The 11,310-nt window shown below is 51.9% G+C and overlaps 2 protein-coding genes across 5 annotated transcripts; one reads left to right on the plus strand and one right to left on the minus strand.

Annotated features, from left to right (window-relative positions):
• On the minus strand, positions 1 to 5,187 carry POLR2F (RNA polymerase II, I and III subunit F). Of its 3 annotated transcripts, none has more exons than XM_064155277.1 (5): positions 5,084 to 5,187; positions 4,873 to 4,942; positions 4,483 to 4,613; positions 2,616 to 2,687; positions 1 to 194 (listed from the first exon to the last, which is right to left on the minus strand). In XM_064155277.1, the coding sequence occupies exons 1-5, from the start codon at positions 5,101 to 5,103 to the stop codon at positions 104 to 106; spliced, it is 384 nt and encodes a 127-aa protein (XP_064011347.1). In that variant the 5' UTR covers positions 5,104 to 5,187; the 3' UTR covers positions 1 to 103. The 3 variants fall into 3 exon arrangements, with proteins under 3 accessions (XP_064011347.1, XP_064011349.1, XP_064011348.1); XM_064155278.1 differs by lacking the exon at positions 1 to 194 and adding an exon at positions 1,321 to 1,477; XM_064155279.1 differs by lacking the exon at positions 2,616 to 2,687.
• A 39-nt stretch (positions 5,188 to 5,226) lies between these two features.
• C15H22orf23 (chromosome 15 C22orf23 homolog) lies at positions 5,227 to 10,959 on the plus strand. Of its 2 annotated transcripts, none has more exons than XM_064155274.1 (6): positions 5,227 to 5,394; positions 7,786 to 7,848; positions 8,201 to 8,386; positions 8,986 to 9,120; positions 10,274 to 10,374; positions 10,677 to 10,959. In XM_064155274.1, exons 1-6 carry the CDS (start codon positions 5,286 to 5,288, stop codon positions 10,827 to 10,829), a joined length of 747 nt encoding a protein of 248 aa, XP_064011344.1. In that variant the 5' UTR covers positions 5,227 to 5,285; the 3' UTR covers positions 10,830 to 10,959. The 2 variants fall into 2 exon arrangements, with proteins under 2 accessions (XP_064011344.1, XP_064011346.1); XM_064155276.1 differs by lacking the exon at positions 5,227 to 5,394 and adding an exon at positions 5,454 to 6,157.
• The last annotated feature ends 351 nt before the right edge of the window (positions 10,960 to 11,310 follow it).

Below are 11,310 nucleotides of genomic sequence, written 5' to 3' on the forward strand. Positions count from 1 at the left end.
TTTAACTTGAAACGAGGAGGTTCATAATTTATTTACACAAATATAAACAAAAATAGACACATCTCTGGAGAAGGAAAGATACAAAACAATGGCTGGAGGCTGCTCAGTCTGTGATAATTAACTCATCCACACCCCAGTCTTCATAGCTCCCATCTGGTAGGTAACGACGGATGATTATGGGGATCTTGCGGGCTCTGAAGGGAGGACAGAGAGATGAACAGAGCCTTCACTACATCACTTCAGCAGGCAACAGGAACTGCAGTACTGTGGAGCTTCACTAAGCTCATCAAGTTTAACTGAGTGGTCTGTGCAGCACCAGTGATCTAGTGTTATACAACAGACGCAAATCCCAACGACACCCTCTGGTTTGGCAGGTGCAAAGCTCTGAGTGTCCTTAGCCTTCAAACAACCAAGGGCCTATGCAAGGTCAGCCCTCTGTTGCTACTGCAGGCATTGAGCCCTGGGATCTCAACACACTATGAGACAACGCCAACTAATCCAGTTAGAGGTGTCCCTGATGGTGGAAGAGAAGCTCAATATGAACCAGCAGTGTGCACTTGCAGCCCAGAGGGCCAACCAGATCCTGGGCTGCCCCACGAGAAGTGTGGCCAGCAGGTCGAGGGAGGTGATTCTCCCCCTTTACTCCACTCTGGCGAGACTCCACCTGGAGTACTGCATCCAGTTCTGGAGCCCCCATTACAAGAGGGATGTGGATGTGCTGAAGCATGTCCAGAGAAGGGCCATGAGGATGATCAGAGGGCTGAAGCACCTCTGCTATGAGGACAGACTGAAAGAATTGGGGCTCTTGAGTCTGGAGAACAGGAGGCTCTCAGGTGACATTCTTGTGGCCTTCCAATATCTGAGAGGGGCCTACAAAAAAGCTGTGGAGGGAGTTTTTAGGCTATCAGGGAGTGAAAGGATTAGGGGGAACAGAGTGAAGGTAGGTTCAGACTGGACATGAGGAGGAAGTTTTTCACCATGAGAGTGATGAGAGCTTGGAATGGGTTGGCCAGGGAGGTGGTTGAGGCCCTGTCCCTGAAGTTGTTTAAGGCCAGGCTGGATGAGGCTCTGGCCAGCCTGATCTGGGGTAGGGCATCCCTGCCCATGGCAGGGGGGGTGGAACTAGATGATCCTTGTGGTCCCTTCCAACCCTGACTGATTCTATGATTCTGCTTACTGCACGGAGGATGGACAAGAAGACCTCTGAGGGTCCCTTCCAGCCCAGTTGATTCTAATACTCTATGATCTCACACAGATCTAGGAGAGAAAATTAAGAATAATTTAAAAAAAAATCAAGAGATCTGAAGAACAAATCCAATCTGTTTAACAGGAGTTTTTTTCCCCACAAGATACTAAAAAAGTGGGAGAATTGAGAGGACATTCACAACAAACCACTATTTCCAGAGTATTTTGCAACCTGAGAGCAGCAGTTACATTTTAAGGATCTATGGAACAGAGACTCTTCAGGTGTCCAAAGCTGGTACAGCTGTGGTGGAGTACAGCATCTCCTAACAGGGCTTCCAATCAGAAAACAAGAAAATGCTGAGCCCCTTTTAACTTAATGGAAGCAGGTTTAAGTCAGCAGAATGTAATCAGCCTGAAATCTGAGCATCAGGTTTCAACTGTATCACTTGAAAAGTTATACAGCCTCTTTAGTGGTCACATTCAGGGCCGATGTTTTTTCCAGTAGCAAAGCAGCTCCCTCCTGCCAAGGCTTACAACCCAATTTTGGCACAGACCGGGATGCCACTATGCTTTGGCACACCCTGACTTACTTTCTAGAGCTCATGCTCAGATAGTGACAAGAAGCAACTCGGACCGAGCTTGGAGATCTAACAGAAAGATGACCTAAGAAGCTTTTGGCAATGATAAAGAGAGATGTAGAATGGATATAAATTTGCAAGAGCAACTGCAACATACTGAGAAACTGGAGGAGTAGGGGACAATTCAGTACAGTAATAGCCACTTAATCAGTAATGGAGTCCAGCTGCTCTGTGTGAAGGATACCTGCGTGTGATCTAGGCCACCAACTATGCAGGCAAACTGCAGGCCAGCAGAGAGCTCTGCTGAGGAAAGGTGGGCCTGTAAATGGCCATCCAAAAGCCACCTCTTCTAGTCAGGCAGGATTTATTTCTCTTTCTGTAAGCGAGGGACATGCCTCCTCACAAGCACAATAAAGCCAAGTGCACAAGGGTGTGGGAAAAGACCATTCTTAACAGGGTGTCCACGTCACCAGCCTGACCTGTATTTGATCTTTGGCACTTCACTTAACACAGGTCTGTTCAGGTGTCTGCTTCAAATTCAAACCCATTCAGGGAATAAAACTGATTTCAGAAAGAGGAAGACCTTGGGTTCTCACCAGAGAAATGAAGAACGTTTGGATTCTGAAGCAAAGGGCACTCCTAATCAGCAGTAATTTACATGAGCAACTAGGATGGGAGACAGCAACCACAGATGAGTCCCAAGGTGAAAAAAAGAGAAGACAACTGTAGTGCTCACTGTCACTGAGAGAAGACAAGGCTGTCTTCAAAGAGCTGCTGCTAAATGCTGGCACCAAGAGAGGACTGCTGGCTTTATGGAAATCAATACCCTTACCACCAAAGCCTGGGTCTTACTTGAGCTCTTTCATGGCAATCAGCAAGGGGTCCGTTTCTCCTTCCAACTCCACCATCACAGGGGCACACATCCTAGGACAGAACATCAACAACCATTTGAGTGAATGTACAGAAAAGTGGGACAGCTAAGCACAGCAGCCAGTAAAGGGACACCACCATGGCAAGTCTGATTTGTTCTTACACGCTTCAAGAAGGAAATTTCCCCATGTGGTAACAGAGTGGGCTTTTATGTGAGAATGTTTATCTTGCCCCATTCCTCAGCCTCTGCTGACCAACTGGTGGCTCAACAGCTGCTCAGATCCACCATGCTAATCACTCTCTGCTGTACTTAAATAAGAAGAAAGAATGGTTCTAAAATTAATCCAAAGGAAAAGAGTGGAAACACTGTGAAAATAACATGCCCCCTACAATTCCAGCACCTCTCTTCTGTTCTCATTTGCTCACACCTTCCAGGCATTGTTTGGGGGGGTGAAAGGGTCTGGATTTGCTTCTAGGAAATGAAAAAAAAAAGGCATTTCACAGAGGATTGTGACAGCAGAGCAAACCTGGGTGACAACACCTGCCCGTTAGACAGGGGAAGCAAAGAAAGTCCCTGTTATGCATGGGTAAGGCCACTGGGGGCTGCTGCTGGCCTGTGTTCAGCAATGAAGGCAGAATACGCGGGTGAAGCAGAATCAGGCACCAGGGTTTTGGGTCAAAGACCTGGTACGGGCTCATCTCAACTCCCACCATTTTTCTGGCCTTCCACCAGTTGTAAGGATCTGCAGAAAACAGCCTGTGCAAAGACTAGCTTGGCAGAGTGATGAGCACGGAAAGATCTGATCGATATCTAGGAGCTCCTAAATGATGTAGAAGAGAGACATTTTAAGAGTGGATATAACCAAGATGAAACTCAAGAGGCACGCCTGCAGACAAACCTTGCCACTGCCTAATAACCTTGATCACAAAGCAGTTCTACCACAAAAAGTGCTACACTTTTTGCTATGTATTATTAATACAAAGTCTAGATAGGTAAATGGATGAAGCTGAGAGCAGCCAGCCTGAGATACCTAAAATAGGATGTAAATGTTACTACCTGCTATAAATGAGGCCCCACCATTTCAAATACTTCTATAAACTTATACTGTGACAACTGCACTTAAAATAGATTTCAAGCTGATTACTCCATTCCCAAGTTCTCCGTCCCTGTGACATCAGCCAAAGATGCTCTGGAGCACACTTCAAGGCTGGCTCTGGCAAACCAATTCTGTGCTTTCCAGCTGCCACTGGCTCCCTTAGGAAAGACAGAAGCCAGGATCAGCTTTACAGTTGCAACTAAGAGCTCCACGATCAGAAGGTTGGAGCACACCCCCTACAGGGGCAGGCCACAAGAGCTGGAGCTATTCAGCCTGAAGAAAAGGCTCCAGGGAGGCCTTATAGAGGCTTTGCAGTAAATGGAGGGGGACTACAAGAAAGCTGGGGAGGGACTCTTTGCAAGGGCCTGTAGCAACATAATGACAGCTAATGGCTTTAAGCTGGAACAGGGTAGATTTAGAGTGGATATTAGGAAGAAATTCTTTACAGTAAGGGTGGTGAGACAGTAGAACAGTGCCCAGGGAAACTGTGAATGCTCCCTCCCTGGAACTGCTCAAGGCCAGGCTGGACAGGGCCTTGGGCAACCTGGTCTAGTGGGAGATGTCTCTGCCCATGGCAGAAGGGTTGGAACTAGATGGTCTCTGAGGTCCCTTCCTTCGTGCTGCCCCAGACAGCGCTCTGTGGACAGGCAGTCACATGGGATCAGCAGTTTTTAAGGAAGGAGGAAAGCAGCTTTCACCGGGGAGGGTGGAGGAGGCTGTGGCACACCCGGGGTCAGGAGTGGGCTACTCACGCGATCTGGAGGGCACGCGTGCCCAGCACTCTGGCTCGCTCGTACTTGGTCATGTAGGGGGTAGTGATCCGCTTCTGGTTCGCCTGCTGCCGCTCTCCCGAGGGGAGGATTTCCACGTTCTCCTGTCCCTCCTGGGGAAAGCAGAGCAGCGATGCATCTCAGCTGTGCACATCGTGGAGGCCTCTCAGTGCTGGAAGAGCTGCTGAGACCCCCGCGGGCCCAGCGCCCGCCTAGCCTGGCCGACACGCAGACCTGCGGTAGCAGCGGGGCCGGCCCGGGCCAGCCAGCCCGGCGGCCCGTGGGACACAGTACCACAGTATCACAGTATCATCAGGGCTGGAAGAGACCTCACAGGTCATCAAGTCCAACCCTGGCCTGGCCGACACGTACCTCCTCCGCGTTCTCCAGGTCCTCCAGGCCCTCATCCTCCTCCACATCGTCGAAGTCGTCTCCGTCGAAGCTGCGGGAGTGACATGCACATCGTACCCGGGCCGGGCCGGGCCGCCGCAGCCTCCTCCCGGCCCCACCCGACCCGCTCACGGTACGCCGCCGCCTCTCTCCAGCTCCTCCCCCCACCCGCCCCGGCCGACCCCGCTCTCACTTGTCCTCGTTGTCAGACATGCTGCGGCGCCGCTGCCTCTCCGCCGGACGGAAGTGCCGGCCCCTTCCGGGCGCTCCTCGTTCCACCGCCGGAAGTGCCGCGGCGCTACCGGCGCCGTTACCGGGGTGACGCCGCGCTCGGTGTCTGTGCTTCGCCGCCGCTTCCCGCGCCTCCCTTCCCTCCCGGTGCTCCGCTTGTCGCTATGCAGGCGCTCCGGCGCGGGAGCTCGACGGCGGCGAGGGGAGGTGGCGGCGGCGGTCATGCTGCCGAGCCGGCCCGGTACAGCCCGGGGACCCGGGAGCTGCTACGAGGTATGGCGGAGCGGGGCTGAGGCCAAAACCTTCTGCTCCAACTCCCCGTAGCCCGCGCACCCGTGGGATCCGGCCCGTCCTGTCCCCACGGCGGCCGCTGCAGGGAGGAGGTCCCCAGCCAGCAGTGAAGCATCCACCGCTGCTGTCCCGGGAGGGAGCGAGAGGACCGGGCGAGCCTGGCGCTGGTGGCGCCACCCCGCCTTGAGCCTTCAAAGCCAAGAGCCAGCTCCTGCCCCTGAGTCACAGCAACCCCAGGCGGCGCTACGGGCCTGGGGCAGAGGTCTGGCAAGCTGCCCGGCAGAAAAGGACGTGCGAGTGTTGGCTGACGGCCAGCGAACAGCAGCCAGCAGTGCCCAGGTGGCCTGGAAGGTCACCAGCATCCTGGCCCGGGGAGGAGTAGCATGGCCAGCAGGAGCAGGGATGCGGGGGGATGCGGCCGTGCCCCTGCACTCGGCGCTGGTGGGGCCGCACCTCGAACACCGTGGAGCTTCTTGCCACCAGGCAGAAAAAGGGAGCTACGAGGTGAAGGGGAATGGAAACAGGTTCCTGGCTGGCAAGTCCCCTCCCGGCCTCCCTCACCTTCTCAGTTGCAGCAGGTAGAGGGCTGTGGAACTTGAGGACCAGGCAAATGATGGTGTAGATGAAGGTCTATCCAGGGCGTTGCCAAGGGTGCCAGCCCCACGCACTATGACTGCCACCAAAGGGCCCACTTGCTGAGCAGATCCATTCCACAGGGAAGTCTGCTGCTTCCCAGGAGGCCAGGGTAAGGACACCTCTAGGAAACTCCCTCTGGCTATGGCCCGTTACTGCGCATGAACCTCACAAGTCTGTGGGAGTGCTGAGGGAGCTGGTGGAGGAGCTTGCCGAGCCATTCTCCCTCATGGTTAACAGGGGAGGTGCTGGACAACTGGAGGCTGGCCAGCGTGATGCTCATCTACAAGAAAGGCCAGAGGGAGACTCCAGGGGACTACAGGCCTGTCAGCCCAACTTCAGTACTGGGAAAGATTGTGGAACACTTCATCCTGAGTGCACCCACATGGCATGTGTAGGACAACCAGGGGAATCAGGCCCAGGTAGCATGGATTCATGAAATGCAAGTCCTGCTTGACCAGCCTGATCTTCTGTGACCAGGCAACTTGCTTAGTGGATGAGGGAAGGGGAAGGGATGTGGATGTTTTGTACCTGGATTTAGTAAAGCCTTTGACACCATCTCCCACAGCATTCTGCTGGAGAAGTTGGTGGCTCACAGCTTAGACAGGTGTACTCTGCTGGGTTGAAAACTGACTGGGTGGCTGAGCCCAGGTTGTTGTGATGAATGGAGTTAAACCCAGTTGGCAGCTGGTCACAAGTGGTGTTCCTCAGGGCTCAGTTTTGGGGACAGTCTTGCTTACCTTATCGGTGAGCTGGATGAGGTGATCAAGTACACCTTCTGTGAGTGTGCAGGTGACACTGTATTGAGTGGGACAGTTGATCTGCTCAAGGGTAGGAAGGTTTTGCAGAGAGATCTGGACAGGCTGCTTTGACAGGCTGATGTCAGCTGTATGACATTTAACAAGGCCAAATGCCAGGTCCTGCACTTCTGTCACAAGCACCCCATGCAGCACTACAGACCTGGGGCAGTGTGGCTGGAAAAGCTGCCTGGCAGGAAAGGACCTGGGGGTGCTGGTTGGCAGCTGGCTGAACGTGAGCCAGCCAAGAAGGCCACCAGCATCCGGGCCTGTATCAGGAGTAGCATGGCCAGTGGGAATAGGGATGTGATCTTGCCCCTGGACCTGAGCACTGGCGAGACTGCAACCTGGGTACCATGTGCAGTCTGGGGTGTTGAAGTGTAAGAGAGACACTGAGGTGCTGGAGCATGTCCAGAAAAGGGCAACAAAGGTGGTGAGGGGTCTGCAGATCAAGTGTGAGAAGCAGTTGATGGAACTGGGCTTGTTTATTCTGAAGAAGGGACTGAGAAAGCCTATTGCAATCTCCACAACTGCCTGAAAGGAGACTGTAGTGAGGAGGATATTGGTCTCTTCTTCAAAGCAGCAAACAATGGGACAAGAGGAAATGGCTTCAAGTTACACCAGGGGAGGCTTAGCTTGGATGTTAGGACCAATCTCTTCACTGAAAGGGTTGTCAAGCATTGAAACAGGCTGCCCAAGGAAGTGCTTGAGTCACCATACCTGGAGGTATTTAGAGGATGTGTAAATGCCAGATGGTCTTAAAGGGCTTTTCCAACCTAAATGATCCCCCCCCTTACTCTAAACCTGCATTTTCCCCTTTGGGTTTGGGTTGTGAGGGGGGATCGCTTTTGGAGAGGGAGTGCCTGAGCCTGTCCCCACTGCTAGAGGGGAAGCATGAAGTCCCCTGGGGCTGCTGTCTTCACCTCTACATTGTGTTTTACAGTGATGATGAAGGAGTCGAAGCTAACGTGCTTCCAGAGGCGGTACCTGATGGACTGTGTGAAACGTGAGTGCAGGCCCTCTTGCTTTCCCTCCCACCACTTTGCTGTGCTGAAGAGCTCTTGCTGCTCACCATGAGATGGAGACATTCACCTACAGCCTGCTTGGATGGGCAAGTGTTTCAGGACAGCATGGCTGCTGCCAATACACAGTAACATACAGGTGAGGTGGCCTTAAGGGTCATGCAGGGAACAAAATCCAGTGGTGTCAGTGCATACCAACTGCCAGTGGGAACGTCTGTGGCACCTGGGGTCTTTGCTCCTGGTGCTACAGTGGATCAACAGAGAGATCTTCTGCTAGTGATGTCCATCCAGAGTCTTCTTTGCCTCACTTACTGTTATTTTCACTTTATTCTCCAGGAGGAGATACCCTGCCCCTCCAGTTGCACCCCACGTCTAGCAAAGAGCCAGAGCTTGCAGTGCCTGCTTTCTCCCCACCAGTCTGTCAGCACAGCAGGCTTTCAGCTAAACCACATCTCCGGCCTGCCAAGGTCTGCCAGGCAGGAGATGCCTACAGCCGAGAGAAATTCAAGCCCCAGGCAAGGCGTAAGTCAGCAAGCACCACTAATAAATAAATGATGGCATCCTGTTCCTCTTCCCTTTCTGTCCATCCCCTGCGTGCAATCTCGGCAGCAGCAGGGAGTGCTTTGATTGCTTTTCATCTTTGTAGTTTCTGTCTTCCAGGAAGCTTTAAAAATGCATCTCTGAGGGAATGTCTGCATCAGTGCTTGCTGACTTCTGCCCGCTGGCCTGGGAGGTGACAGGCCGGCGACTGAGTTCCAATGATATCTATGAGCTGTGTGGAGAGCATGTAGGAAGTGTCACAGGTTGCAGTCTGAACAGCAAGCCCCATCATACTTTATGCTCTGGCCAGCCCTTTCCTGCAGAGGGCATGATGTCAGCATGGTACTGAATATGCACCAGCTGATTCAGCTGGCCGAACCTAGGGCAGAAAGGAGCCCGCTGTCATTTTGTACCTTATCAGTGTGACTCAAACCTGTGTGCTGCTTGTGCAGTTCAGTCTGGGGCTGGGCTGTTGCTGTCATAGTGCTTCCTCTGGCATCACCAGCACAGAAGGGGCATGGCCAGGCCCCTCCTGGAGGAGATGAGCTGATAATAATTTCTTTTTCCCTTGGCATTCACAGGAGATTTGGAAAAGGAGAAGCAAAGACTCCAAAACATCTTAGCAACAGGGAAGGATGTGGTAAAGTGCAACATGAGGCAGGCTCAGGTTCAGAAAGAGGAAGAGGAGATCCCTGAACTTGACCACTTTGAAGAATGTAGGTCTTTATGTATCCTGGAGGAAGGCAGGGGGGAAGCCAGCTCCCTGCCAGGGCTGAGGTGGCAGGCCAGAGTGCCAGTAACCTGAAGCCCATTGTGGGAGGAGGCACAAAGCCCAGTTTCCAAGAGAGGGAACTTGTTGCTGTGACACTCTGATCCAGCTGTCCTAGCACAGGTTTGCTGGTAGATTCAAGCTCCTAGGGCTGAGCTCACAAAATGAACTTTGCTGGCAGGGGAATTCCCTGAGGACGTTCAGGATGACCTGGGCAGGAAGCCCAGGTACCATGGGTCCTTTTCCCAGCCAGCATAACTCAACATAGACTAGGACGCTTGCCAGTCTGACTGTGGTTTCTGTTACCTCCAGATCAGAGCAGTTACACTGGCAAAGCTTAAAAGCTGAGCAGAATTTCGAGCAGTGATGGTCTGCAGAATATTCTGGGATGGCAAAACTCTGCCTAATACCTCTCTGATCTTGAATCTTCAATGTGTGTGTGTGCACCTCAGTCAGCCCTTCCTTAGCCAGGGCAGCAGAAAGATGGCTCATGCTAGAATAATGTGTACAGAAGGGGTACTTTGGTCCCTGCTGCAGTGAGGCAAGCAGAGCTGGCTTCACCCAGGCTTTGTATCTCTTAAAACCTGTTGCAAGCTGAGTGTTGTCCTTGGCCTGCATATACCTGAAATACCCAGCCATGTACTTTGTAGCATGGCAAGATTTGGACCAGCTGGCTGCAGGTCCATGCTGCTAACATTCTATGCCTATGCTGGTCCTGGCAGCAGAGATGGTTGTGGTCACTGGGTGATGCATGCCAACTAATGAACCTCAGCTGCCTTAAGCTGGTTCTGACTCCATCCAAAGAGTGGTTAAATTGTCCATAAGTAACAGACAACTGTCTGAAAGAAAACTATGAAGTTATTGTTCCTGCAAGTTGGCAAGCAGTAAGAAGATGGGTGGGGGGACACTACCCATTGCATGAGGGACTGCTGAAGTATTTTGATGATATGCACAAGGTGTTACAGCAAACATCATTATTCCCCTGATGGGCCACTCTTCAAGCAGAGCTCAGAAACTGAGGGGCTCAGATCTAGACAAAATCAGATCTTCTTGCCTTGTGGCTGATTCCAATTTCCACAATGTTTTCTTTTATCCATCAGTGGTGAATGAAGTTCAGGAGAGGAGGGAATTCCTGGCAGAGATGGAAGCTCTAGGACAGGGCAAGAAGTATCGAAGCATTGTCCTCACTGAAATCTCACAGGTACACATAGGGGGTTCTGGTGGCATTGGTCACACAGTGCAAGGAGAGACCTTAAAGCAGAGTCTCCTCCTATACCTGAACAGGGAAGGGGACAGAAAACTGAGTGTTTGCCTTCATGGTACAGGGCTGGCAGAAATTTGATTAATGGGGGATAGAGGTTTTTAGCCTTTCTTTTCATCTCTGCATGTAACTTAATCAGGGGAATGGAACTTTTGATCCTCGGGCTGGCAAAAGAAGAGAGGAAAAAAAGAAAAAGCTGCTGGCTTTCTCCCTGCTCAGCTCTGCCCCCTTGTACCTTACAGAAAATGCGTGAGATGGAGATCATTGACAAGAAGAGAAGTGAGGAAACGAGAGAGAGCATGACAAAAGACTTCCCTGGTGGGAACAAATCCGATCCCCATGACGAGACCAAGAGAAAAACACAAGTGCAATTTGTTCCTGCCTGTTCTTCCTAGACTCTTGGTATCAGTCTCAAGGGCTCATCTGTGCCTGTACCCAGAGGGGGCAGCACCACCTGTTGCCTAAAGCCAGAAGCAATTTGTACATAACTGGTAACAGAATAAAGCTGTTAGAAGATGCTACCCACACAGTGGATCCCTTTTTGCTCATCTGTTTTAGAGATGAAAGCAGACAGCAGCAGCTACCAAAAGGTGACAAAGCAGAGCCTCCTTTACCCTATGCAATGCGTAGGAGTACAGCAACCCACCCACAAAAAGGTCACTCCTTTTCATCCACCCAGAGGTGGAGCTTTCTTGTAACAGTACCATGCTAATGTGTATTGTATTGCACAGCTATGACCTGTTCCTGTCCCCAAGACTTTGGGAATGGCAGAGCTGGCAGATGGCAGGGAAGAAGATGCAGCCACGTGGCCTTCTGCAAAGAGGAGCTTCTGGCATTGCTGCAGGTCAGTGTGATTGTCCATCAGCAAACTTCTTG

Source organism: Pogoniulus pusillus, chromosome 15, assembly GCF_015220805.1.
Source record: "Pogoniulus pusillus isolate bPogPus1 chromosome 15, bPogPus1.pri, whole genome shotgun sequence".
In the NCBI taxonomy this organism is placed as follows: domain Eukaryota; kingdom Metazoa; phylum Chordata; class Aves; order Piciformes; family Lybiidae; genus Pogoniulus; species Pogoniulus pusillus.